Source organism: Drosophila yakuba, chromosome 3R (genome assembly GCF_016746365.2).
Source record: "Drosophila yakuba strain Tai18E2 chromosome 3R, Prin_Dyak_Tai18E2_2.1, whole genome shotgun sequence".
In the NCBI taxonomy this organism is placed as follows: domain Eukaryota; kingdom Metazoa; phylum Arthropoda; class Insecta; order Diptera; family Drosophilidae; genus Drosophila; species Drosophila yakuba.
Genome location: NC_052530.2, coordinates 22,848,545 through 22,875,563, shown reverse-complemented (window position 1 = coordinate 22,875,563; position 27,019 = coordinate 22,848,545). Strand labels below are relative to the sequence as shown.

At 44.3% G+C, this 27,019-nt stretch overlaps 3 protein-coding genes across 8 annotated transcripts; 2 read left to right on the top strand and 1 right to left on the bottom strand.

Moving 5' to 3' along the window:
• Positions 1-221: 221 nt before the first annotated feature.
• Positions 222-26,502, top strand: LOC6538042 (protein phosphatase 1B). Of its 5 annotated transcripts, XR_005561782.2 has the most exons (8): positions 222-528; positions 1,758-2,653; positions 2,716-2,833; positions 5,743-5,848; positions 5,916-5,970; positions 13,272-13,344; positions 26,167-26,240; positions 26,307-26,502. XR_005561782.2 is itself a non-coding variant. In XM_002098541.4 (7 exons), the coding sequence occupies exons 2-6, from the start codon at positions 1,841-1,843 to the stop codon at positions 13,302-13,304; spliced, it is 1,125 nt and encodes a 374-aa protein (XP_002098577.1). In that variant the 5' UTR covers positions 222-528; positions 1,758-1,840; the 3' UTR covers positions 13,305-13,344; positions 26,167-26,252. The 5 variants fall into 5 exon arrangements, 2 of the variants coding, with proteins under 2 accessions (XP_002098577.1, XP_015048617.1); XR_001454022.3 differs by lacking the exons at positions 13,272-13,344; positions 26,167-26,240; positions 26,307-26,502 and adding exons at positions 6,294-6,418; positions 6,682-7,714; XR_006245255.1 differs by lacking the exons at positions 13,272-13,344; positions 26,167-26,240; positions 26,307-26,502 and adding exons at positions 6,294-6,418; positions 6,527-6,745.
• On the bottom strand, positions 7,710-9,944 carry LOC6538043 (dynein assembly factor with WDR repeat domains 1). Of its 2 annotated transcripts, XM_039376756.2 has the most exons (5): positions 9,347-9,940; positions 9,212-9,287; positions 8,759-9,160; positions 8,378-8,695; positions 7,710-8,325 (listed from the first exon to the last, which is right to left on the bottom strand). In XM_039376756.2, exons 1-5 carry the CDS (start codon positions 9,384-9,386, stop codon positions 7,821-7,823), a joined length of 1,341 nt encoding a protein of 446 aa, XP_039232690.1. In that variant the 5' UTR covers positions 9,387-9,940; the 3' UTR covers positions 7,710-7,820. The 2 variants fall into 2 exon arrangements, with proteins under 2 accessions (XP_039232690.1, XP_002098578.3); XM_002098542.4 differs by having other exon boundaries at positions 8,378-9,160; positions 9,347-9,944.
• Positions 13,352-22,371, top strand: LOC6538041 (protein Diedel). The gene has a single exon (XM_039376757.1). The coding sequence runs from the start codon at positions 17,335-17,337 to the stop codon at positions 17,710-17,712; it is 378 nt and encodes a 125-aa protein (XP_039232691.1). The 5' UTR covers positions 13,352-17,334; the 3' UTR covers positions 17,713-22,371.
• Positions 26,503-27,019: the final 517 nt, after the last annotated feature.

The following is a 27,019-nucleotide window of genomic DNA, read 5'->3' as shown; positions in this document are numbered from 1 at the left end:
AGTAAAATTGATTAGTCTGTTTTTGTGTGTATTTCAAGGACTTCATTTAAATTAACATCTGTGTTACATAGATTGGTGATTTCTGTTAACTGTAGCACTTAACATAACCAATAGGATGGTGTACTCGCTTAGGTGGGTGAGTGCATTCGCTAGAAGGGTACCTTCGATTATAAGTATCACTATCGATAAGTATCGCCCAAGTACATCGATGCCCGATGTTTTTTTACATCACTAGTCACTTTGTTAATCAAAATATTAGAAAAAACTCCATTTCCGCCTCGAAAGTGCATTTCGCGATCGCGCAAAAGTGTTAATAAGCGCGCGACTCGTTTGTTGATCTTAAAAGCGCTAGCAGGCGATGAAAATCACGCAGAAAGCCATCGTTTTTTCTTCTTAAACTTTTACTTACGGCAGACACGCACACGCACGCAGTTCACCGACGCACTCGCACACACACAACTACACGCACGCGGAGAGCAGAGCAGCAAGAGGAAGAAGAAGCAAATCATCAAACTTAAAAATTGCGAGGTGAAAATAACGAGAGCGAAGGTTTTCCCAGCACCAAAAATCATAAATCGCGAGTGTGTTTTCATTACCAACCATTTTTTGGGGGCCATGCCGGATTTGCCCCCCTCCCCTCCCGTTCCCCTTGCTAATGGGGCTGCCAACTTGCTGCTCACTGAACCATTTTCCTTTTTTTTTTTGTGAATGGAATATGGATGCTGTTGCGCGCAATTTTTCCTCTGATTTTCCACAAAATGTATTTAACGCCCACTTTTGAGTGCTGAGTTAAGTCGCCCAAGCGGAAGGACGAAGCCGCGTCCTTGATAAATCGATGTGCCAAAAGAAAATGCAAAAGAAGCGCGGGGCACAGAGGAAATAGCGGTGAAAAGCGTGGGCGGGCAGCTGTCGCAAGGTCTTCCGCCCCGCCCCCTTTTGTGTTTGCGCCTTTTTCCATGTCCTTGCAGTCGGCTTACAGTTATTGTTCTGTAGCACAACTGCAAAACTCGACAAGGGGAAGCCCCGCAAGTGTACACTGTACAGGTGTATGTTTGTATGTACATACGTATCTCATGTATTAATTATGAAGCGCCATCTGATTCGAGTTCGGAATTCACATGTTTTCACCGGTTTATATATAGTGCCTTTTATGTGCATTCCTTCAGTCTCAGCAGTTCAGCTCAGTTGAAATGGACTTCAGGAAATATTGTCGTATGTTCGCGTATCGTGGAATATGGATATAATAGAGCACTTATAATCCTTCCATAAGTAAAGATCTCCCTAATAATAACAATTTAAACTTCGATTTTATTTTAATATGACAAAAACTTTACAATTCAGAAGAGTTGTCATAACATAGGCTTTAAAAGCAATAGTTAATATATATTTTTGATTTTCTACCTGTATCCTACAGGTCGGGAGTTACAGAGAGTACGGCAAATAATTATTTCATGTTCAGCTGAAATCCAACTGTCATGAGTCAACTCAATTTCCGTAGAAAGGTCTATGAAATGAATCGGATTTAGAAAAGCCGAGACTTGCACATCCGATAGTGTCAGAAAAATCCAGATACATTTTCCAGGAATTTAGCTAACCTATTTAGTTTGTTATTTGTGCATGCTCCCCATAAACTATCTCTATTGGCACGACCTTTGCTTAGTCATCCCCCCGGTGAAAGTTCAAGTTCAAGGCCTTGTGTGTTGATATTGATTGGCAGTCGTTTAACGGTTCCATACCCTTGTGTCCTCGATCCGTAGATTCCTTGGCACCGGCTAGCCGTGACTGAGAGGAGGAGGAATTGCACCCGCCCGGCACACAGCACACAGCATGTTCAGTGAACATGGGCGGATTCCTGGATAAGCCGAAAACCGCCAAGCACAATGACGAGGGCGAGGGCAACAAGCTGCTCTTCGGGGTCAGCTCGATGCAGGGATGGCGGTCGGAGATGGAGGACGCCTACTACGCTCGTGCCGGGCTGGGGGATGCCCTGCCGGACTGGAGCTTCTTTGCTGTGTTCGACGGACATGCCGGATGCAAGGTGTCGGAGCACTGTGCCAAGCACCTTCTGCAGAGCATTATCAGCACCGAGGAGTTCATTGGTGGCGACCACGTGAAGGGCATTCGCACCGGCTTCCTGCGCATCGACGAGGTCATGCGGGAGCTGCCGGAATTCACCCGGGAGTCGGAGAAATGCGGCGGAACCACCGCCGTGTGCGCCTTTGTCAGCCTCACGCAAGTGTACATCGCCAATTGTGGTGATTCCAGGGCAGTGCTGTGTCGCCAGGGAGTTCCTGTGTTCGCCACGCAGGATCACAAACCCATTCTGCCGGAGGAGAAAGAACGCATCTACAACGCGGGTGGCAGTGTGATGATAAAACGCGTAAACGGCACCCTGGCCGTGTCAAGAGCCCTTGGCGATTACGACTTCAAGAACGTGAAGGAGAAGGGACAGTGTGAGCAGTTGGTATCGCCAGAACCGGAGATATTCTGTCAGAGCCGCCAGGATAGCGATGAGTTCCTGGTGCTCGCTTGCGACGGAATTTGGGATGTGATGACCAACGAGGACGTGTGCAGCTTCATCCACTCGCGAATGCGAGTGACCAGTAACCTAGTGAGCATCGCCAACCAGGTGGTGGACACCTGCCTGCACAAGGTGAGTCATGACTCCATGCATATCGTCAATGTTCTTACAAGCTGTTAATTTTCTAACTACAGGGTAGCCGCGATAACATGAGCATCATCATCATTGCTTTCCCCGGAGCTCCGAAGCCCACCGAGGAGGCGATAGAGGCTGAACATCGGCTGGAGAAGCAAATCGAGAAGATCACAAGAGGTTGTCTAAGTCGTCTACTCTGTTTATAACTAATCGTAAACTGTTGACCCATGGCGTAGTGGTCTCCTCCGTCTTCGTGTCTCTATTGAACCGAAATACGTATACTTTGTACCTTGAGCGCCACGAGCACTTTATATGGGCTCTTCGATGGCCAATAGCCCCGACCCAAAATGCTTCTAGAGTTGTATTTGCCCCACTTTGTCCAAAACTTCAATCTTACAAAATAGTTCCTTTCAAAAGTAGCTCCGTAACGAAAAACAATACCAAAACGAAAACCAAACCATTGCCATTACTAATGCCAAGAATGAACTTCACACACACACCCACCTCAAGTACAGTGAAAGCTCTCTTGAAAGGACACTCATAGGCACAGCTAATCTATATGTATATTTCTAAACCTTCGAATTTATAAATTCATATCACCAGCAATAAGGCTCAAGCCCGTTTGGTTTATAAGAGTGCTATATAAATGTTGTGTATTACATAATATGGCTCATTTATGCTTAGATTCCCAATACTTGTACATCATAAACATTTTGTTATATTCCCTCAGAGAGCTTTCACCGACATTCCCTGTATAAATATGTAAACGGGGCGTGTGTGGGCGTTCTACCAATATCCTATCACTAATGCATAGCAAATACCTGTATAGCGTGTTAGTTTGTCATATCTGGTGGCTGTGCGTGTGGCTGACCAGTGTTTGTCTGCCCCGTGTGTGTGCCTGAGTTATAGTATTATTTATACATGCCTGTGTGTACTACAGCCACTGCCAAAAGCGTTCCATGTATGCGAAATCCAGCCCATTTAGCTTTAGTCGTACATATACACCTAAATAATAACAATTATCGACGAACCTACCCGAGCTAAGTAGTTAAATGACCCGTCAGCCAATTTGTATATACATTTACGTATACGTATTCCCCATTTGATACTAGCCGCGATGCAAATCAATCAAACAAAATTGCAATACTCAACGTAAAACAAACACTTGGAATTGATGTATCTAGTAGGCGTAGCGAATTAAACCGTACTTTCTAAGCAATATCAAATAGGAGAATGTCTTCAGAGAAGATTCGTTGTAGGTAGAATTGAAAAATTGAAAATAAGCTGAATCGCTGACAGAAACTTTAACAAGCAATGAGAACATATATTTTATTAACTAGAAACCGCTCAGACGAACTGTAGTCGTATTACTTGAATTACGTATTTAAAGCAATGAATAACAAAGAAGGAGTGTTTATCCGAGACTTCAGTATTCGAGACACCAAAGTGAATTTCGGCCAATGCCTGCCGGCCGAGCTTCAGACGTGACCTTGTTGATATAGACAATTACTTTAGCCCGAATTCTTACGACTTACAATTAGCCAGTTAGTGAATAGATGTAGAGCATGCATTGCCCACCACTGGTCACAGTAGCTAACCCATTAGGAAATTATTTAGTCTAAGCAATAAGCCAAAGATGGCAAATGGCAAATACTCAATGTCCAGAGTCCAGACGAATTACTTAGCCTAGAGTAGAGTAGCCAAAGGAGTTCGAATGTCATAGAATGTATACGTAGGTTAAATGAAACCGAATTGTAAACCTTATGCTCACCAACTGTTGTGCTTGTTGTTAACGAAGGCAAAACGATTACTCCACCCAAAACGATCAGACATAATCCACTCAATCAAAGCAATTCCCCCGAAATGTTTGTACCCGGATGCCCTGGTGAATTGGTGATCCAGTCAAGAGTGTAAAACACACACAACCCACATCCCAACATACACGACTTTTAGAGATTAATGAACTACCATTGATGCCAGTCAAAAATATAACTTAACGAAAGATTCGAAAACCAAAGCAAAAGTGTTTGTCTGCTGTTCTATTGGAATCATTTCGGTTTTCATTTGCTTATTTCCATTATCTTTCTTTTCACACTTCACGTTGCGAAAATCAATTTTCTTTTTATTTATATTATGTTCATTTCGAAATCTAAACATTCCATAGCTTTTCCTGGTTTCGTATGAGCCAGTTTCAGCTAATGCTTAACGTTTATCTAAAGTAATTTGTCAAAAGGAAAATTTTAGCCATTCGCTGTCGTTGTTTTATGGTTGTTGATCGCGCCTCCGTACTACAAATCCCAATTTCCAATACACTATTGCCAAATCAGAGCGCGAATTAGCCAAATGGGCCAAATGTCAATGCAAGAACAAGAAACAGAAACAGAAAGCAATTCAAATTTAAGATGAGTGAGCATAAGGTACGTCTATAATTTTGTAGTTTGTAACTTTTCGAAGCCAATTTGTCATTACGTTATCGTTTATCTTATCAATTGATTGGTTTGATTTTTGATTTGCCTACACCCACCCAGAACCGCCTCCAATAAGTTCTTATCTGTGTATTAATTGTAAAAAGCGATCCACCCAATCCAGCAGTTAATCGAAAATGCATGTACCCCCTAGCCACCATGGAAAATTGAATTGAACAACAAAGTCACCTAAAAAGTTCTGCGCAATCCTTTTGCTAAGAAATCCTTGATTGGACGTTTTCTGTTTGCTATGGTCAGATCAATTGAATTGTCTTAAATGTATTTAAGGCTTTTTTGCACTTTATTTCCAAATAGATCATTGCGATATTATTAAGACCTAAAATGATTGCGCTTTTCTATAGCAACTCTTGTCCATAACAAAATTCCCTTGTTTGAAAATCGCTTGAGAGGGCCACACATACTCGTTTTTTTGATATTTTGTATGACAGCGTTTGTATCTAAATATTGCATTTACCTTAAAGTAGCTTAACTGTGTAATTCGTATTTCTTTATGGACCATTTATGTACATAAATATTTATTTATAAACGTCATTTGAGCTAACATAGTGCTCTGTAAACTGCCCATTACTAATGACTGATTTCTCTCTGATTTTGTTGCAGACGAGATTGAGTCTAGCAAGATAACCGACTACGTGGATCTGCTGAAGTGTCTGCAGAACAGAGACGACATCGAAGGTCTTCCACCCGGAGGCGGTCTGCAGTCCAAGTGAGTGGATCATGTCCGAAAATATCGTTTAGCGATTGCTAATCAGTGGTGTTGTTTACCTTTGCAGATATCACGTTATCGAGCGTACATTCAAGCAAGAGTTTCCGGATCGACCATGTGAAGTACGAAATCTGTTCTATAATCTGTAACTCAGTTCGCTGCGCTTTCGCCAATGCTAACACATATATTTTATCGCTTGCATAGCACCGTTTTTTGGTCATTATAGCCATAGCCTTTGAAATTGCCTTGTTTTTTTTTTTTTTGATTCAATCAGTAGATCGACACCAGAGGATTTGGTAATGATAGAGCTATCACAGCAGTTCATTCGATCGTCAACACCATTAACCAACCACGTTAATCATCGTGCCATGTTTTTAGTTGGATTCCCCTCATCCCTTAATCGTAACCTCTAATCATGGCTGCCTATTTTTTTTCTTTTTTCTAGCTGTATGCATACGATGATATATGAATTTTGTAATGCTAATTGTTCATTTTTAAACCAACCAACCAACAACCAACCAGCAAGAGAACAATGATAACTAAACACCCTATGCTTCACATACTCTAAATGTAAGCAGACAATTCATTATGTTGCTCGTCTAGCCCCACCATCATCGACCCCCCTTAATTATTCATTCTGTTTCGCTATATTTTTCATTTATGTTCCTTCGTTTGAAGACTTGGGCGTACCGCATGTCTGTCACTGCATGTCTCATCTATTTCAATCCACTTCCGTTTCCGCTTCAGCCGCAAGTGTGCATCCTGCCTGAAAATGTCCTAACCCAACGGCTGCCCATCACGGTCAATAATCCAGATATTTGTTATTCTTGCAGAGTCCAACGCATTAGGTTGCAGTCGAAACACGAAACAAAACCAGTTAAACAAATGCAGCAACCAGAACAGAACAGAAAAAGAGCAGAGCAGAACAGAAAGCAGAGCCACACAACTTGAACGAAGCAAACATACAAGAACACACACCAAACAGTTTTCTACTTTGATAAAACACAAAAGAAAAAACCTACTAATAATGATAATAATAAGAGTAACGATACATTTATAGTTTTTACGAAGCAGTCCTAAACACAACAATACGAACAGCCACGCCCACACAACTCTAAGATATAGGAGAGATCTAGAACAGAGCGTACCTGAGCAGACCTCAGAGAATCGGAATCGGATGAAATCAGAGGATGGCTCAAAGCCAGCGCCATCGCCAGCACCAGCACCAGGACCACACCCAACAGATTACACCGATCAGATCCCTCTGATGGACCCATCCATCCATGTGAATGTGAACCCTCTGTGTGCCCTTTCGTTCCGTCACTCCTCAACAATCAGCTATCAGCAGTACAAGCGCCAGGAAAAACTAATGGAAAATGTGGTATCAAATGTTATTGAGAACGAAGGAGGACAGTTAAGAAATCGCGAGAGTCTCGCTCAAATTTTTGTGTACAAGAACATTTTATTATTCATTTCAAAACCATGTATTAACTATTGATTCCGAACCGAAAGCGGACCTTTGTAAGTTGTAAAATGTTTGTTACCTAAAACACCTTTTGTTCACCTTTTTTTATATGTGTACGAGAAGATGTGTCGCCAAGCCAGAAGCGAAACTTAATAATGTAAAGTAAAAAATGTTAAAAGAAAACCAGAAAAAAATGGTAAAAGGAAACCAAACTAGCAAACAAAACCTGTAACTATCTATGTACGGAAACGAAAAAGTAATACCTAAACCTTAAGTAAGAAAAGTAAAACAAAAGAAATCCACAATAATGTCCGATTTGAAAGAAACGAGAATGAAAACTAAGAACTATTAATTTATAAGAAACGAGTTGATGAAGAAAATCTTAAGAGAGAAAAGCAAAATTACGCTGAGTTTGTAGTAAATGTTGATAAAAAAAAAACTTACACACTCCGAAGCATTTAATCAGTCCATGGATCCATCGTTCAGCTGCACAGTATACCAGTCGTATCATCTCCAGAAGCGACATGTGTTATCCTTGGAGGCGGTCAGGATGGCGTCTCCTGCGTAGCTGTAGGCGCAGCTGAACACCTCACCCTCATGCCCAGCCAGCACTTGGGAGCACTGTCCGGATTCCGTGAGCCACAGGCGAGCCGTGTTGTCCGCTGAAGCTGTGAGCAGCATGCAGCCACTGGGACTGAAGCACACCTTGGACACCTCATCCGAATGTCCTGCCATTAGGGAGAACATCTCCAACTCCGAGGATCCTTCCAGCCTCCACACCCTGGCCGTGCAATCGCTGCTGCAGGTGGCCAAAAGTCGACCCGCTGCATCAAAGCTCACATCGAGCACTTCTTCAGTGTGCCTGGCAGCCAGATAAAGTTCCTGATCCAGCTTTCGAATGTCCCAGATCCTTGCCGAGTTGTCCAGGGAGCCAGTGGCAATCAGAGATCCACTGAAATTCCACACGCAGTTGGACAACTCAGCGTCATGGCCACGCAACTGATGCCCCAAACTGTAAGGGGAATTTTCAATAGTGATCTTACTGAACTCAGATCCTAACCCACCTCTTGCTCCGTACATCCCAAATAGCTGCTGTATGATCGAATGAGCCGGTGAGCAGCATGTGACCATCGCGATTGAAGCGGGCAGCAATCACTTCGGCTCCGTGATGGGTCAGGTGCTGGAGCTCATGGGAGGTTTCCACATCGTAGATCCTGGCTGATCCGTCCAGGGACGCAGTGGCAATAGACTTTCCATCCACCGGATGAAACTCAGCGGCCACCAGCTCGGCGGTGTGTCCATAGAAAGTGCACAGAGACTGGCCGCTGGTGGCGGACCAAACTTTAGCGGTGCCATCAAAGGATCCAGTGACAATCTTGTCGCTGAAGATAATTGAAAAAGCTGTCAGGTAATGTCCAGATCCATCTCTGTGCAGATAAACTAACCAATGAGGAAAATTGAATCCCACCGAGAAGACAACGTTGTCGTGGCCAGTGAGGATGTGCTCCACCTGGGCCGTTTGGGTGTTGATCACGTGGCAGGTGCGGTCATAGCTGCCGGTGAGGCAGCGTTCGCCACTCCGGTCGAAGGACACGTTGGTCAGCGGAAGGATGTGCGAGTTGTGGCACTTGTGCAGATAAAACTTCTTCTTCACCGGCTCTCGGAGTTTTCTCTGCAGCTTTTCCAGTGCCTGTTTCAGAGCACTAAAGGTGTTCTGCGATCTGGCGACACTTCCGCTCACAGGACGAGGTGGAGAGGTCTTCTCCGAGTCCGTGGGTGATGGCTCCTCCTCCGCTTCGGCTAACGTTTGCAGTAGGATCCTGTCAGCCAGGGGCTCTATGTTGGTTCTGCAGCGAAGAAGTATTGGCATTAACTGCATCCTTGAAAGCTTTACTTACTTTGAATCTAGGTCAAGCAGATCGAAGTGACGCAGCCGTTCATTGCCCTTCGTGGTTCTATAGTTGATAGCCAGTCCTGGATAAACCTAAGAAAGTTAGTATCTTCAAGGGACTTGTTTTAGTGACCTTTCGCACCTGGCGGATAGTAGCGCAGGAAGATTTTGTTGGCACTCATTGTGAGGTTGTTGTGACTCTGGCAACTCAAGAATGCCAATAGAGCGCATTCCGCTGGCTGTCAGTTTGCTGACCTGCTTTAATTCAGCCTTTGTTGTTTGGACTGGCTGCCATGCCAGAAGTGTTGTTTGATCGATTCACCTTGGGGTCCTTGTACTAGGTCTATGTCGAGGTCTCGCTGGTGAGCTGCTCAGGGATATAGGGTAATGTATTCGGATTCTATGCAGGAATGTGACTTCATTCTCTGCCTTGCTTGCGTTGCTTCCCATCTAAAACGAACAGAATTGTACTTCTTCCAAAGCTTTTCTAGCAAAAGCTTATCCTAGCCAATTTTCCTACTCAGCCATTCATGAAACCTTATGTTGTATGTAAAGTTATATTACTTGTGTAAACACATGGCTTGTAAATTATATTTTAAAATAGAAATTGTGCCTTTTATATAGCTGTGCTCCATTCTTCATTAGCTTGATGTCTAAAATTTATCATTGAATATAGGATTCTGCTTAATCTTTACAAGCTAACGAATTAAAGACTAAGTACCCTACAAAATGCCATACTCACTCATTTGTATTACCCAGAATTGATTTATTGATTTATGGTCGAACCTCTTGTTTCCTTTCCTTTTTGGTGTTCTCTTTAGGACAGGTCACTTTTAATGACGAAAAGCACATGACTAATTAACTTTTCCAGACAGCCACTACTGTGTGAACCCCCAGTAACCCTTGACCTACGATTGTCCTTTGGGGAACCCCTTTGGCATTTGACAGGCAGCAGGAGCGACCAGCTAAATGGTCTCTGGCCATTAAACCTAATTAGCTTGTTCAAGACGGGAAACGGAAGCCAGGACCCCAGAGGCCAATTGGCTGCCGACACCTGGTCGCATTTTTAACAGATTTACCATATGTCCCACGTGGGCAGCCACACGCACCCACCCACCCGCAAATCCCCGACCATCCTGCAATTAGATTGCTTCACCTGGCTCCTTCGCCTCGTTTTGGCATTTTCACTAATTTAATTTGTTCAGTAATCGGTGCCTCGGGCCTGGGAAAGGCAGTGAATGTGATTGTCTAACGACCGCAGGACGACAGTCTCTGAGAATCGAGTCGGACACCCATGGAAAAGGCCAACTGGAGGTGTTGTGGGTGGAGGACACAGCCCCACCTCTGCATGGCCCAAAATGATAAGTAATGATTAGATATTATCGCACCCAATTTCGGTGCACAGCAGCAGGAGAACTGAAAGCGACAGGCGCAAATTTAAGTGGACAGGGAAAAGTGCGAGGAAATCTTTGGGGCACTGAGAAAAACTGGGTTTAAATATAGTACAGATTTAGGGAGTTCTTATTTATCATTGGCACTGAGGATTTCTCTTAGTGTGTTGGAAAATTGCGCAGAAAAGTTGTGTGGGTGGAAAAAGTGCGATAAGATGGCCAGCGTCTGTGTCTTTGTCAATAATAAAACATTTCATTGAATGTCCATTGAGTGGCGAGCATGGGAGAAGTGACAACATGTCGAGGATGTTGCGATGGAAATGGAGCCGGGCCACCTGGGAGGTCATCGGTGCTCCAGTCACCACCACCACCCTGGAAATAATCGGATGGGGCGGTGATGAGCAAGAGCAACAGCTGTGCTCCTGCCTTCATCCTGCTCCAAAAAATTCATCTCTTCATTGGAGGGAGCCGAATGTAATTGGGATGCCACAGGACTCGTGGCAAACGGAAGCTTTAAGGAAATCAGAGACGAGTAAATGGCAGTACGAATGGAAATAAAATCAATTTAAAAGCCCATAAAACGCTTTCATAAACAAAGCAACAGTCGGGGGCAGGCGAAGAGCAACGGTCGGATCGGAATTTATGCTCAATAAATTTTTGTTGATTTCCGGCAGGCGGTTTCACTCGAAATCTCTCTGTGCGTTGTTAGCCATGAAAATGCCGGCTTGCATAAATTATAGACACACATACGATCCTTACCTTTTCCCCCTTCCCCCTCCCCCTCACAAAATACCAAAAAAAAAAAAAAAAGCAAAACCGATTTTATTACCGCATTTTATGCCTGTTTGTTCGACAGTTTGAGAGCCGGGTTCCTCGTTACCCATTTTGGCCAAATAATGCTTGAGTGGCACAAAAACTTGGAGGCAACCACATTTGCTAAGCCGATAGACCAGTCGAATTAGAAGGATGAGCGATTTATAAACAGATTTTCGGTTTGTGTTCGTCTAAGCGACATTGAATTTCTATTTTTCCTCTCCCTTCGGCTTTTCCTGCCCGCGGTTGTTTGGCATTTGTTTGTTTTTATATGGACGTGTGTGGCCGGTTTTCAGGCTTTCAGCTAAAAGGAGTCATTGGTGGCACTCTAATTGGAGAGGGAAACTGAATGCCTGGCTGGCCGGCTGGCAGGACATCAAACGGTTGGTAATCGAATTGCCGTGCCGTGCTTCACTAAAATCATTTTCACAGATTTCACAGCGAAGCCATCGTCCATCGTCCACTGAGTGGTAGTTAAATGGTATAGATTTTTATGCATATTTGTTTACTCTGCTCTCGTATCCGGTGGATGTCCTTTGATCAGCAAGCCAAACGGACAACTCGGCAATTTCCTTTGTTTTTCGAATCTAAATGAACGGAAGAACCACAGAAATCAATGGAATTTAAATCATTTTAAAGTGGTTCAAAGACATATACTTCTACATTTGTACTGCTTTGATACATCTAGATACCTTTTCGAACAACTAGTTGGCTTAGGCGCCATTCTCGAGTCAATAAACAACCTACAAAACCTGATCCTGTGCGAATCCCCATTTATGACGCATTCTGCGGCCTGGCCACTGAAAAGTTTATGACTTTGATAAATGAAATTGTGCTTGGCCTAAAACACACAACAACCAGGGCCGACTTTGTCTGGCCATCCCTACGGTTTGAATATATCAAAATCCGAGCTGCCCGGCAGCCAGGCAACCGAGTAAAGTTTATGGCCAAATTGTGTGCCGGCTGGAAACCTTAAACCGTTTACTTCCCAATTGAAATGCAGACGCATCGAAATGTTATAAATTTAATAATGGCCCACTCGGCAGGTTGGCCCATCCTTCCTTGTACGTGTGTGTACTCATGTTTTGAAGTTTTATTGTGGGCTTTATTAAACGGCAGCAGGAAGTTCGGCAGGCATTTTGTGCGGTTAAGCGGCCGCATCAAGTATACGCACCATAAATCAGGGTCAGCAACGGCAGAAGCTCCCCTTTTTGGCCCAAAAGAGCGTATTAAAGGCATTAAGCGCGCTCTTAAATCGCCTACATGGCCGTTCGTCATAACGGTAAGTGGTGCTTAAAATGAATTATGCATTGCCCTCCGCAGATATTATATTAAATCATATGTACCGGTTGTCCACTACCTCTACACCATCTACCACGTGGCCCAAAACAAACGCGTGCGTGTTTCCAAAGACTGATTGTCGACCACATTCGTTGGCCGAGATTTTGCTGCCATCAACTGGCAGCAATGCCACTGGGCTGGCTGAAAGATGAATGGCATGTTAATTTGTGCGCATTATAGTGGCCATTTATCTCCACTGATTTCTGCGGGGCATCCCTTTTTCCCAGTTTCCCCTTTTCCCTCAACTCATCGATCGCCTGCACTTGACACCGAATGACATAGTAATAAACAATTAATTATGCGAATGGTCAAAGGTGCAGTAAGCCATGTCTTAGCTCTGGGCATTCAACAAGTTCGCATGCAGTACAGGAAGAAAATCTAGGATAGTAGAACACTCATAAATGCTTGCTATTTCAATGATACTCAGCTACCATTTACCCTATCATTACTTCCATTTACCTTATTTTATGTTACCTTATTATTGATATCCATAATTATTTCCCTATTTATCTCTACTTCCAGGGCAATGGCATCTCATATTTTATTCCTTTTTAGAGGAGGGAATCCAGTTTGCCCACACTCGCATGGCCTAAAGGTGAGCACTTTTAATTATACGATTGCGTTGCCACTCGCTATTATGTATTCAAAATGTTATCGTTGTAAATTATAAAATGGAATCCATTAATGCAGCCAGATGTGCACACATACATAGTATATACTGTAGTGTGTAGATGCACCCACACAGCGGAATGGCGAGCCATCTATGCAAAATTCATTTGCCCCAAATAGTATGCAATGGGAAATGTGCGTGAAATTTATGCAAACAAGGAGCATTGGCCAAAATGGTTGTTGGTTGTCGCTCGGATGGCTCATTCCGTGTGTGCAAATGACTTTTGAAGCTGCTTATGTAAGTCGCATCAACTCATGCATGTTGCATCTTCCGAACGAACATCACGCAACACTCAGAAATGTTTTCATTTAAAAGCTTGCTTAAAAATTCAACAGGTTCACCATTTATCAAGATATTGCCACTAGGCCATGCCAACTAACTCAATTCATGAATATATTTGCGGAATCATTGACGCAATTTATTAAAACAGGGCAGCTGCCGTAATAAATTTGGGTAAATTATTATGGCTCAAGGAAACGAAGCACTTTTGGCACTCAAAGTGCACAAATATGAATTTAATTAACATCAATTGGCAACATATTTTCAATTTGCACCTGTGCCAGCACAACGAGAGTGAAACATAACCGAAAGGAAATGGTCGAGTTAATTGCATATTGCGTATACGCCACGTTGCCGCCACGAGGGCCACAAGTGGCAAATGCCAAACGGTTTTGTTATTCCGTTTGCCAGTTGTTTGGCACGAGTTTGTGATTTTATTTTGCGTTTGTTTGTTTGTTCGTTTGTTTATTTGTTCCTGTGCTTTGTGCATTTGGTTGGTCGTGTTTCGCCATCCTTGTGTGTGCTTATGGGTAAAGTTTTCTGGTTTCTGTTCTGGCAAAGTTCCTTCACTGCCATGGCATATTGGGATTTTTGTGAGTTCCAGCAGGGCGCTGGATTCAATGAAATCCGTTCGACCGCAATGACCACAACTTTCGTCCAGCAATCTCGATCTGATGTGACTTCACATCGCCTCTGCGCTGCAATGCAGTGCAACTCAATCAACATTTATTACACATACGCGCCGTGGTACAAAGCCGAGTACGAGGGGCGAAGCCCTATCACAGGGTTTAAGGAGTTTCTGTAGTTCTGTAGTTCTCGACGAGCTGTTGTTCATTTTCAATTCGTTTAATGGGTCACTTGGGCGTGCGGCCCGAAACTTTTCACGAGCTGGCAAACAAGCCATAAAAGTAAATAGCCAGCAACGTGGAAGTGCTGAGCTCATATTTTCCACAGCAACTCAATACGTATCTTTAAAGTTACAAAAATAGGTGAAATCTCACAGTCAAGCTCTCACTACTTACTCTGACAAGCTTAAGGATTAAAGTATCTTCATATGCAATAAAGTATACATACGCAGTAGTAGCCACATCTTTTCTCTGCGTGTAATTGGGCACGAGAGTGGGTGGTGCTCGCTTAGCTCGTTGGTCCTTTGGCAACCACAAAAGCGCACGCAACCGCACACCTGCAACATTTGTGTGTGGTCTGCATAAGGGCCACGCCCCCACGCCAACGGGCGAAATCAGCGCCCACCGTCACAGGGCATCTTAAATATAATCGCGGCAAATTTAGACATTGTTGGCATTCGTGCAAAATGATATTTGAGGAAGATAATCGCCCTAATGCAATGATATGGCCCACCCACGCAGCCAGCTTCGTGGGCAAAGGGGCTCAAAGGACATGAGGGGGGAGGGGTGGCGGAGTAAGTCATTCAACCGCTCGTTCCTTGGGCACAAAGTTCCTCTCACGTCGCCTATTAAGCTCACTTTCAAGTCAGCCTTTGGCGTTTGTAAAATAAGCTTAGCTGCCTGACTTTCCTTGCCATCCTCTGTGCGCTTGTGTGTGTGTGTGAATGTCCTTTCCCCCGTGTGATTGTGTGTGTGTGTGTTTGCTTAGCACCCACACGTTTGCCTTTTATGTATGCCGAGGCACATGCAACACCTCGGCACGCAGTTCCTGCCCCAAGCCATTCAGTTCGTTCACCCAACGTGGCTTGCGTTTGGATTTTATTAAGGTTTTTTATCTGCAATCAGAGGCCATTCGAAAAGCTAATTTTTGGACGGACTTCAATATTGTTTTAATATGCGGCTAATCGAAATGGGATCTACGGCGCCCTTGTGGCGATTAAGGTGGGTCGAATTATATTGATTAATACTTTTTCAATAATGTGCTCAACCAAACAGCCTGTGGCAACGCTTTATTCGTGATTAATTTGAGTATTTGGAATTTCGTTGAAAACACAATCATATCGTTGCCACGATTTTTCCATTGTTTGGTTTTTATTCAACTCTTATAAATGATTTTCATTCGCATAGCAATTTAGATAAAATCACTTTCAGTTGAAGCACTTTTCCCCGACCAGCAGCCAAAAATCCATATAAATTCTCGCCCATTTTTCAGTTGGCATATCAGCGCTAGTGGGCGTGGCCGCGCTGAATGAAATCGCTCTGTCACGTTTTAATCGCTCCAGAGATTAAAATAAACTCAAAAGTGCAACGAGTGAGTGCGAAGTGCGAATTGCGAAGTGCTACAGAAATGGGAAACATACATGTTGCATGGGGATTACAAAATTCAGCGATAAGTAGGCTATTTCGAGACTCCGTAACTCCCCGTGGGTGGTTTTACCTGCCCGAGTTGGTTTTTCATTTCATTTTTATTTTTGGCGAATTTATTGCGTACCATCAAGCAGGTGCTGGTGGAAAAGGTGGAAAATTGGCTGGTGGGCGCCACGGGTGTTCGTGTTGGCACGTTAATTGAAATTCGTGGATCCCAGGTGGGGCATACTCATCCATCGACAAGGAATGGTGGCTCTGCAACAGGGCCACAATTTATGCGGGCACTGATAAAAATGCGATTTACGCGTAATGGTTCCCACTTCCATATACATTTATTTGTTTTGATTATACGGGCAAAGTCTCCAGCGAAGAATAATTAATCTTACCCAATTACATAAAGCAAAGCATAAATGAATCGAGAGCATTATACCGCGTTGTTTATATATTTCAATCTTTTAAGTTAAAATATTATACAAATATATCTTAGATTTCAAACGAAATTTCCCGCTGTGTAAATATTACGTGCCCGTTTGTGTCTGCCGCTTGTTTGTGGCGCGTTGCATGTTGCATGTTGCTCCTTGCGCTCCGTTCACCTCCTACTTCAGCACCCTGCAACGTGTTGAATTACATAATTTAAAGTTCGCTGCGGAGCTGCATAATCCCGTCGGCCTGGCCGAGCTGCTCCACAAGTGTCATACATGTGGCGCCCGGTCGAGGTCCTTTTATTAGATCAGTGACTGGCCCACCGGCAGGACGAAGTTTACACGACACGAACTTTTCTCCGGGCACCGCCTGGCCAAAGCCAAAGTTGGAAATTAAATTCCTTGCGTAAACACACTTGGCTCCTATGGCACAGGAGCGGGGAGAGAAAGGGTTAGCGCCTTGCATCGATATCCCGGTCGTATACGTAATATGCAAATGTAATCAGTGCCCACATTTTATGTTCCTGCGTGTGTGGCCGTGAGTGTGTGCTCCAGTTTTATACGCGCCTGCCAGCGCAACTTTGTGCTAGTACTAATCCAAGCCGTGGCCAAGTCAGCTTGAATTTTTAGCACCTTAGAGTATTTTTAGTAGCCAAAACAAAGGGTAGCAGACGATACTAAATCGGTTATGGGTGAGGTACACTTTACAATGTACTCTCTTAAATGCATAACCGAATTCTGTCAACTCCCTTGCATATTTAAACCTTCGACATTGCTAATCAAGGGGGCAAACAAAGAAGAGTTTTATTTATCGACTGACTGAACTGACCTCTTTCGACTGGGAAAAGTACACACTTCCCAGCAAGAAATCGCGTTCTTAACCTCCCATAAGTAGCAGTGCAGTAGGAGAAGACGAATCAGATGTCTCTGGATCGCTCGCCATGAAGCGGCTTACAATCGCGGTTTTCTGGCTGGCATGTATAAACTTGGCTTCCACGACTTGCTGCACTTCTGCGGCGACTCTGCACTTCAAGATCCGTGGAGGAGTCTGCGGCGTTGTGGGTGCGAAAAGCAATGGCACTGGCTGCAAGATTACCATATGCGCCAATGGAGAGGCCCTGGTGGGTAGCTATTGTGGTAGGGCGGCGTGCGATGTATTTGGATGCCAATGCATTAGGGGCTGCCTTCAAGGATCTTTTGCCAGCGACTTTTTAAAAAAGAATTACATACACGGCATCGAATTGCTGGGCACCGAAATGAGCGAACTCTGTTTTCTGTGCCAGTTCATACCTAGAAAGTTGGAAGTTGCAATAAATTAAAGAGCTGAACCCTTTTTCAATTGAGAACAGACTGTAAAAATATTTATCAAATGCAATACTTTGAATTGGCAGCAGAAAATCAGTTGGGGTCCGTCGCTTTGTTGGTCCTTTTTTCCATTTGGCATGTAAACTGGATTTTCCGCTGCCGACAGCCATCCTTATGGTTATTTTTTGCCGCTCGCTGTAAATGAAAAACACATCCGCATATGGAACTAGTTTGGCATCCGAACAACAATGGCATAAAAAATGCGGCACATCCCCCAGCTGGATATATTTTTTTTTGTCTAAGCGCGGATGGCATTGTTTCCATGCGAACGCCGTCCTTCAGATTTAGTTTGATTCTGCGCTAAACTTGCGGCTGTCAATTTCAATCAATTCAACTCGATTGTCCATCAACTCGCATAGAACTTGGGCCCAAAAATATTAAGAATTACTTGTACTTTAAATGGGTGGAATCTCCATAGCTGATGCATAGGATTTCAGCCCTTGTTTCCTTCGTTATCCCTGTAAACTTCCGGCCATTTCCAGAGTTTTGTTCCGCTTTTTGTACAGCCATGATGGAAAAACTTTGCTTGAATGTGGATTTCCTGCTCTCATCTCGAACTGCAAAAAATTCTATTGGAGGTGTGTGCATTTGTCGCCTTTTCAGTAATTGAATGCTTGGATTTAATTGGAACTGCACGCCCTGTTGATTCCACACACAAACTGAATGCATACACATTATTGACAGGGCGCCGAGTTGATTCGAGTTGAGTTCAGCGGCGCTCAGGTGCTTGACACCTACCACTACAGATGTCCACACACTCGCATACACTGCGCAAAACAGGGATGAATATCTAAATCAAGGTTTCTAGATTTATTGGGAATTCCTTGACTTAACACTGCACTTTCCTTTAAACTTTTGCTCAGTGCAGAGAGTCTCCTGGTCCTGCAAATCGCACACGGTGCACACCGAACGTTGACTTATTCATATTGTGATGACTTGGCGCAACTTTTTCTGGCAGCTCACAATTCTTGGCAATAAAATATAAATGGAAAAAACCAGGAGCTCTCCTGCCGCCGGCGGTACAGACTCCAGCCCTAATTGCCATGGCAGCTCGTTAGCTTCAAAGAGCCCGCGGCGTAGCAGGCTAATGGGCAGGGCTAATACCAATACTATGGCTAATACTAATACTAATACTAATGCCGATGTCGATGCCATTGGCCGCTGGCCGCCACTCGACCTGGCCCACACAGAATTGGCCAAGCGGCCAGGTAAACAACACGAAAAAATATTAAATGAACCGCAAAATTGTGCAGCTGGCCGAGCTGAAGATGAAAAAACGTGAAAAAAAAATGTGGAAGGAATCCAACATCATAGTGAAAAAGGACGCTTGTCTACGGGTAAAGGGCCACCGATGAGAGGCTAAATATAAATTGGCATACTTGCACCCGGTGACTCGGCCTTGGAGTTGATCCCATTCCCCGCCAGAATCTCGAGTACGCACCCGTCACCCAACGTAAATTTTTAAAGCCCAGTGCAGCTTTATTCTGCCACTAAGCAGACCACTTTCAATTGCCATTGCTGCTGTTTTCATTACAATTTGTTGGTATACTTGCCCCACGAAGCGCGTCCAGCCGCAATGTAATGTCCTTTGTCTGTCCCCCATCCCCGCCACTCCTCCGTATCCTCCGCATCCTTCGTATCCTGTTCTTCCAATTCCAATTCGTGTCCCTTACTGCAGGCAGTTTGCATAGCAGCGGATGGAGCGAAGAGCGTTGTCTACTTAGGGGCTGGGCGATTGCCGAGCATAAATTGGCAGGCCATGGCTGAAATCTATAGAAATTGGCAACAAAAAGCTGGCTAGGACACGCTCTCTCCAAGGAGTTGAGTTTCTTAGAGTGGGCAACTAATGAAATACTGACTGAATATTAGATTACATTTTAAAGGCCAAGGAATCACATGACAAAAGCATTTAATGAGCCGGCTCATTATTGATTGTTATAATAAACCATGTGAAATGTCTACTTTAAAATGTGATATTTAGTAAAATTACTTATTAGATACACTTTCCTAAATCAATCAACTTACCATCAAGTTCTCCCGTCGTCGACAGACATAGTTTCTGCCTTCATTTTGCAGCGCGACTGTCTCTGAATTAAAGTGGCAGCAACATGGCAATCAGGAGCACCCAGACAAACTTGCCACCACCCACCCAATCATCGGGTATTCCCCGTCGCTCCCCAATCGACGCAATTTGTATTATGCGCCTCAGCGCCTTTGCACTTAATGCCTTATTTGTATTTAATCGCGGCTTCCGTTTCAGTGGCACTCCACTCCATTCCATTCCACTCCATCCACTTCCGCCTTCCACTTTCCACTTTTCCTGCTTTTCTCCCACGATCCCAGCCTCACTCAATGGCAGTTCGAGCAGATACAGATTCGTATTCACACTCACACTCATACTCAGACTCGGACTCAGACTCAGACTGAGATACAGATACAGATAGATGGAGAATGACACAATTTGCTGCCTTTTTGCCAGTCTCTGTGCCACTTTGGCCTCCCAATTACCCACTGCCGATGGCTGTGCTCGACATTCGTCAGTGGGACTCGTTTTTGGGTAGGATATTCAGCCACTACTGGGAGGATTCAGGGATACCTTGTTTGATTGCCCAATGGAGTCTGTCAGCCTTTGACCAGTTATTGGGCAAAAGTACAGCAAGGACAACTTGAGTGGCTTTAACTTAATTAAGGCACAATTTATGCGACACAAAGTAATTTTAAATCCCTTTATTGAATATGTGCGTCTTGTTTTTAAGTTAAACTTTATGCTCTAGCCAAATTGAATCATAGTTTAAGCTTACTTTGCCCAAATAAACTTTGTTACTTTAAAAATACTTGAAAAACTTCATGGCTGATAATACCTTTTTGTTCTTGAGCAAACTTTGCCTGTGTTTTCCTTTCCCCGAAAACCGTAAGATAAACAAGTGCTTCAGTCGCTCTTAAATCAGTCAAAGGGGCCACTCGAGGCCATTCGTTAGACGCCACTGGCAATTATTATGTGCTATAATGCCCGGCTGACACGGCGAATTTGGGAAAGTTTTTTTTTTGTGTTCCGGGCCCCGGAAGGTCCTCATTTGTTTGGGCAGTTTAAAGTTTTCGCATTAGCCGTATGACATTTACATTTACCGTGCCTCATGGCACGGAAATTAAGGCGGCCGCAGGACACAAAAGAGGAGGGGCAGCCGCAGGAGCAGGAGCAGGAGCAGGAGCTGAAACAGGAGGGCTGGCATCCGCCTTGCGGTATGCAATAAAAAGCAAATGTAACGCAAAATGTTATTACGCATACGCCATGTGTGCCGCTGTGTCACCGTCGTGCTGCCTTGTTTGTCTTTTAAAGGTTTGTCGTCCGCGCATTACGCCGTATCTACACTGGGAGAATAAATGTGTCACATAGATTGTGTTAAATAAAAATGTATACATTCCATTTTATTTGTTACAATACTCTATTAACATACAACTTTATGGCAGAGGGCTCTTGAAGAATTCAAAAACTAGATCAAAGAGTATGAATATTTTCTCTCTGTGCGTGCGATCCCCTCAGCATTTTTCTCACCCCCCCGCCTTTGTGTCTGTCTGTGGCTTTGAGGTCGGGCCAAGAGCCGGAGCTCGTCCTGCCCTGAGCTTTTAAAATGCCATTGTTTGCAGCTGCGCTTGGCTTCACCCGACCCCCAATGACCTCCTCCACCTCGACCGCTCCAGGCGTTTAACTTTAAGGGCAGATTTCTCTCTATTTGTATTCCTCCTAGCATTTTGCAGCACTTTTTACTGTTTCACTGCAGTTCGCCCCGCCTGCCAGTTTCATTAGGGCCTTCTAATTTATGCGGCTCAAAGTCAATTCTCCATTTGGGCCGCCTTGTGTGAGCTCTGATTGTGGCTCTGCCTTTGGCGCAGTGGGCGTGGCACTTAACCAATCTGCCGACATATGTTACTGGGCCCTGATTGATGCGCTCCCGATGAGGCGGATGTGGCTGGGATTTCAATAAAGTTTTATGCCATTTCAACGGCCGAGCGATGAAGGGAAAAACTTTCGAAACAATAAATCACCGATGACTGCGACGACAACCACGTATCCTTCTGTCTGCTGAACCTGAACTACTGTGTCCCAGCCTCCTAAAGCTGGAAAGAGCAGGAAAAACCAGTGGGAAAAAGTGGGGAAAAATGAAAAGGAAATGAGAAAGTATAAATAGAGTCGACTACGCAGACGAATACTCTTGGGGACGAGACTCTGATTCACTTTGGTGTTGGCCAGTCGAGATGGACTGACTCAAGGTCGGCTTTGATGATGGATTAGCTGGTGTCATCACTTCTTCGCCTTGCAAGTCTCTAATATTTTTGTGTTCATTATGCGAATTATACCCATCTATTATGCTCTTTAAAAGTTTCGCTTCCCACGTCATCATTCAATCAATTTGAGGGCCTTCAAGTTTGAGTAAAAGTGAATGTGTCACCTAGTCGAAACTAGTTGTAAAATTCTCAAGCTTATCAATCTTAATGCCTAATTTTCTTAATTCTCTTCCACTTTAATTTTATATACTTTGTCTTATATCAAAGGGCATTTCATATTTTCCTGGCCAAGTTTTCCTTGCTGTTTTCACTGCCATGTGAGAAGACATTTCGGATTTGCTGGGAGCTTATTGACGCTCATGGTGCAAAGTGGCATGCTGAGGGTCCCGAATTGAGACACTCGAACACATACACATACGCACATACATTAAGCTTCGCCCCAGGACCTACGCACACACTCACACACTCATACTTATACTTGGAATTAACACCATAAATTTTGTAGCCTAAACTATGCCTGGCATGCTGCCTTTGCCATTGACTTTTCCGGGGGAACGGGAAAACGGGAAAATGGGCGGCCAAGTTGTTTTTCGGTTTTTGTTTCTTGTTTCTGTCGCCCTTGGTCCTGGTTTGTTTGTTCTGCTGCGTGATGCCCCGCACTGATGTTGTGCTCTTGGAAAATGGGCGGCAAAATGGGGGGGAAATGTGGGGAAGTGCGAGGAAAAGTGCTCCTTCGGCTCGGAGCAGTTGAAAGCGGTTTTTGGCCGTCCCACCGCATTTATATAGCGCAAAGTTGCACCCGCAGCAGATTTCAAGTTTTTATCTGGCCCTGACAATGATGCTGAACCGACTTTAGTTACACAGTTGAAGCCACAGACATTTTAGCCAAGTGGCTTAGTTGTTTGAGGCCGAGACTGAGCTGCTTTTAATTTATATGGCCAAAAAGGTTGACACGCAAACAACAAAGTGGAGAAGAGTGCCTTTCAGAATCCAGTACAAAAACGGAGCCATAAATTTTCGTACTTAATCAGCGGGCGGTGGCTCTTGATGTGGATTGCAGGCTGTCCTTCATATGGCTACCCGTATTCTACATTACGTATACGTAATGTGGACAATGGGGCGTATGAACGTATTTTTCTGCGCTCATGACCACGAGACTTGCCCCTTGCCTAAAGGTAATCATGAGGTGGCTGACAATGGCCAATGGACGACAAATAGAGTGCACAAAGAAAAATGTATCGTACTTTAGTTTGAATTTGTATAAAAGGAATATAAAGGAATTGAAATAAAAGGAATCTGCAGTAAGATCTTTTAGTTTTTCAAACTATTTTATTTTTAAAATGAGAGTTGATATTGATGTGCGCCTTGCGAACTTGCAATTCTTTGACCTTCCACTTCAGTCATATGGGTTTCTTTAAGGCAATTCTCGTTACATTCACTAAATTTGTTGTTTGCTCTGTCAAGAGAGATCAGCAATGTTGCAGCAGGGGCAACTGGAGAACAATTAACTGTCAGTGCTTGCCTCGAATAATGCAAACTAATTTCAATTTCAATGTCGCCCGGGGAGCGGACAAAAGGGCCAAAGGACCAAAGGACCAAAGGACGTCATCTACATGGCAGGCCACCCAACACAACAATGTACATATAATTTTTCATTGAGCTGCTGCGGATATAATCCCCGAGCTGCCGAGCGGGGCCAAATGGAAAACAGAAGCTGCTGCACAATGGCCCTTTGAAGCCGCCGGAATCCTCATCCGGCGGATGATGCGCTCGTATCTTGGCCATTAATGCTGATTATTCGCTAATGTCGCAGGGATCGCACTTGGTGGAGCAGTCCATGAAGGAGTGGAGGAGTGGTAGCAGTAGCGACTGCAGCCACAGTGCAATTTAGCAGCTTTAAGTGGCAAAAAAAAAGCAGCAAAAAGTTGGCAATACGCAAATCGCTGGGGCAGGTGGCTGTGCCTTTTCCCTGAGGATAATTATAATGCCATTAGCATGTTTAGACCACAATCTGATTAAGCCGCGCTCTGCCCCTTAGGAGTCCGCTTAAATTGGCTGCGGCCGCGGTAATCCTGTCGAGCTCTCCTCTTCGTCCTGCTCGTCCTCCTCTCTTATGGCAACACCAATTTTCCCTCGCTTCTCATGCAAATCCTAATAGAAAGTTAAATGTTTATTTACGCAGCCAGCGCAGTCGAGTGGCTGGGCGTGGCCGTGGACTGTGGACTGTGGCCCCCCCAAACTATTTTGTCGCATTTTGCATATTGCAAATAGCCAAAGGACACCCTCGGTTAACCCATGCTGTTGGGTTAACTCCGCTCCACTCCGTTCCGCTGTCCTTTTGGGCAAAGCAATTTCAACTTTCCACTCGGGCTGCTGCCGCCCAGCCATTTCTTTTTTCCGGCTTTATCCCCACATGAATTCTTCCTAAAGCGGATTTCATTACTGCGCGCAGGATCTCTGAATGCTGTTCTAATTTAAGCGACAGTCAGCAGAAAATTGCGTCAGAATGGGGAGCTCCGGGATAAGTGGGAGATTCCCAAGAACAGATGACTCATGTGCCATGCACGCAGTAGATTTAAAGAGCTTCTGCTGCATTTTTTATTAGACATATTACTTTCTCATGAGGTGACAACATTTCTCGCGTTTTGACATCGTTCGGCTTTCAAGTTGTGTGTTCTTCTATGTTCTTATTCAAGAACTTGAAAATCTATGATTATTGTTGCAACTAAACCTTTGCTCTTAGTTTAAGTTTCAGGAACCTGGCACAAACTGCTCTTTCTCATTTCTCTCTACTTTCTAATTTCCAATGTGAAAATGTTTATTTAAGTGGACTCTATCGGAAACTTGGCTGAAACGAAGTTTGCCAAAACAATTCCTCACTTCAGCTGCTGGCATTTGAGTTTGCGTTTCCGTTTAATTTGGCCTGCACTTCTGGTCGAAATGCACTTGCTGCCGGCTGAATCATGCGCCATTTCTGGCATTTCTAGCCGGTTTCCAATTGTTCGACTTCCTTGCTCGGCTCGCCTTTTGGCTTTCCAACACGGGCCAGGGCGTTTCCTTTTGGCCTTCCATTTTGTCCATTTGGGCCACTTTGATCATTTTTCGCCTTTCGCTTGGCAGTGACACAAATCGCTGAATACGAAATACCTACCGAGGAGTGCGACCTTTGTCTGAACTTCAAGGACTCCTATTTATTCGAGCCGGAGCCAAGAATAAATGGTGGCAGACAGGAAGGAGAGCTCCCACGGCAGCGGCAACTTATTTTCGTTTGCCAACGCATTGAAGTCTTCCACTCGATTTGCAGTCCAAGTTGGTCGTTGCCAAAACCAAACCAAAAACCGGGCCCGGTTAACTGCGGCAGAAAGACCAAAACCGGTTGGAAAGTTCCTGCTCCGGCGCCGCCTCATCCGCCTCCTCCGAATCCCACGGAACTGTAAGCTGTTTACCCTAACGCATCACTAAGCGCGCTGCACGAAAATAAATGTTCACAAACTTGCAGGTGAACTTCGCTGGCCCGTTTGTCCCACACTCCCTACTGGTTTAAAATTAGCAGGCGACAAACTGTTGATTCTGCAGGGCAGCACATTTACATGTTTATAAGTCGCAGGAGGAGGGGAACTTATTTATCGAGCGACCCAATGCCCCTACATGCCAGCCCACCACACAAAAGCCTAACCAGATCCCGGGCCATGGACTCATTCAACTTTGCGCTAATGTCACATGCTTTGATTACTGCGCCGTGAAATTTTATTGATTGGCCAGGCAGCCAGGCAGCCAGCGCCACATGAGCGCTGGAACCTAACCGGGTCTCGAGTCGACAAACCCATCCACCTCCCCATTAGCATTATCATCCATATCCCATCCACATGCTCTGCCCCACATCCACCTGACAAACCATCAGATTGAATGCACTCGCTGGCTCGAGCAATCCGAAGATGCTTCGAAAGTGCAGCTGATAAGTGGGCATCTCAAAGGGGGTTCCATTACTTTAACTCGATGGCGTGCTTTTACTTTGAGCTCAGCGATTTCAAGTGCTGCCAAATGATTTTTATACCTTTAATGCTAATATGCAGCGCACTAAGTACTTGCCAAATAATTTATATGTATATTTATTTCAATTTCAGTTCTGATGAGAGATGAGATGGAATGCAGTGCGCCACAACTATTTGCTTAAACCTTTAAATAAAACTATGAACATGTAAAAGCCACAGCCGGTTTCTTTGAACCCTTTATCTATTTTTTACAACTTTTTCTGTGCCCATAGATTGTCGCAATCGAATCCACACAGGTTATATGCCTCGTCGCCTTCTTCCTTCCGTAAGTCCAGGCGTTCAATTTCACTTACAGTGTCCTTCACACCGGTTGCTTACTTTAACACCAGCGGAACAATAGCTAGTAACTTATTTTTAAAATATAAAAAACATTTTTGGAGTAATAAATGAAGTTTCTTTTGAAATAAACATTTAAACTTACATTTCACATAATAAATGTGAGTTAGGAGATATCTTTTGGGATTTGTGCAGGAAGGAGTACCACTTTCTTGACCTTAGCTGCATGTGAACTACATGTTTGCTCGACAGTCTGAGCAGTCGAAGCATATTAACCGTGGCTGGGTCCGTTCCACTCCTGAATGGTATTTATAATGTGCGAGGCAGAGCGCAGGACTCCGGAAAGTGTCCTGCATGGGAGGTAGTTTTTATCTACAGCCCGGTTGACAGCTGGAGATTTCGCCTGGCTCCTTCCTCCGCTGATTGCTTACAATGTGCCATGTCCTGGAACCATGCCCACCTCCAGCAGACCCTCTCCATTTGGATTTTTTTTTTTACAAAAAAATGCGAAAATCCCTGTTGGAGCAAGCGTTGTCGCCGGCTTCGTCATCGCAGCTAAAATTGAATTGGAATTGCTTCGGCTCCAATGGCAGGCAAACGACAGGCAATCTGTTGAGTCGCCTCTGATTGAATGAGGTGGTCGGGGCCA

What these genes read in the sequence shown, in the direction of transcription:
- LOC6538042 (XM_002098541.4), top strand. Translation starts at nt 1,841, where the DNA reads ATGGGCGGATTCCTGGATAAGCCGAAAACCGCCAAGCACAATGACGAG. An exon ending in AATCGAGAAGATCACAAGAG is followed by an intron (nt 2,834 to 5,742) that starts GTTGTCTAAGTC and finishes ATTTTGTTGCAG; the next exon opens with ACGAGATTGAGTCTAGCAAG. An exon ending in GGAGGCGGTCTGCAGTCCAA is followed by an intron (nt 5,849 to 5,915) that starts GTGAGTGGATCA and finishes TTACCTTTGCAG; the next exon opens with ATATCACGTTATCGAGCGTA.
- LOC6538043 (XM_002098542.4), bottom strand. Translation starts at nt 9,386, where the DNA reads ATGAGTGCCAACAAAATCTTCCTGCGCTACTATCCGCCAG. An exon ending in CTGCTTGACCTAGATTCAAA is followed by an intron (nt 9,161 to 9,211) that starts GTAAGTAAAGCT and finishes TCTTCGCTGCAG; the next exon opens with AACCAACATAGAGCCCCTGG. An exon ending in TGGGATGTACGGAGCAAGAG is followed by an intron (nt 8,326 to 8,377) that starts GTGGGTTAGGAT and finishes TTCCCCTTACAG; the next exon opens with TTTGGGGCATCAGTTGCGTG.
- LOC6538041 (XM_039376757.1), top strand. Translation starts at nt 17,335, where the DNA reads ATGAAGCGGCTTACAATCGCGGTTTTCTGGCTGGCATGTATAAACTTG.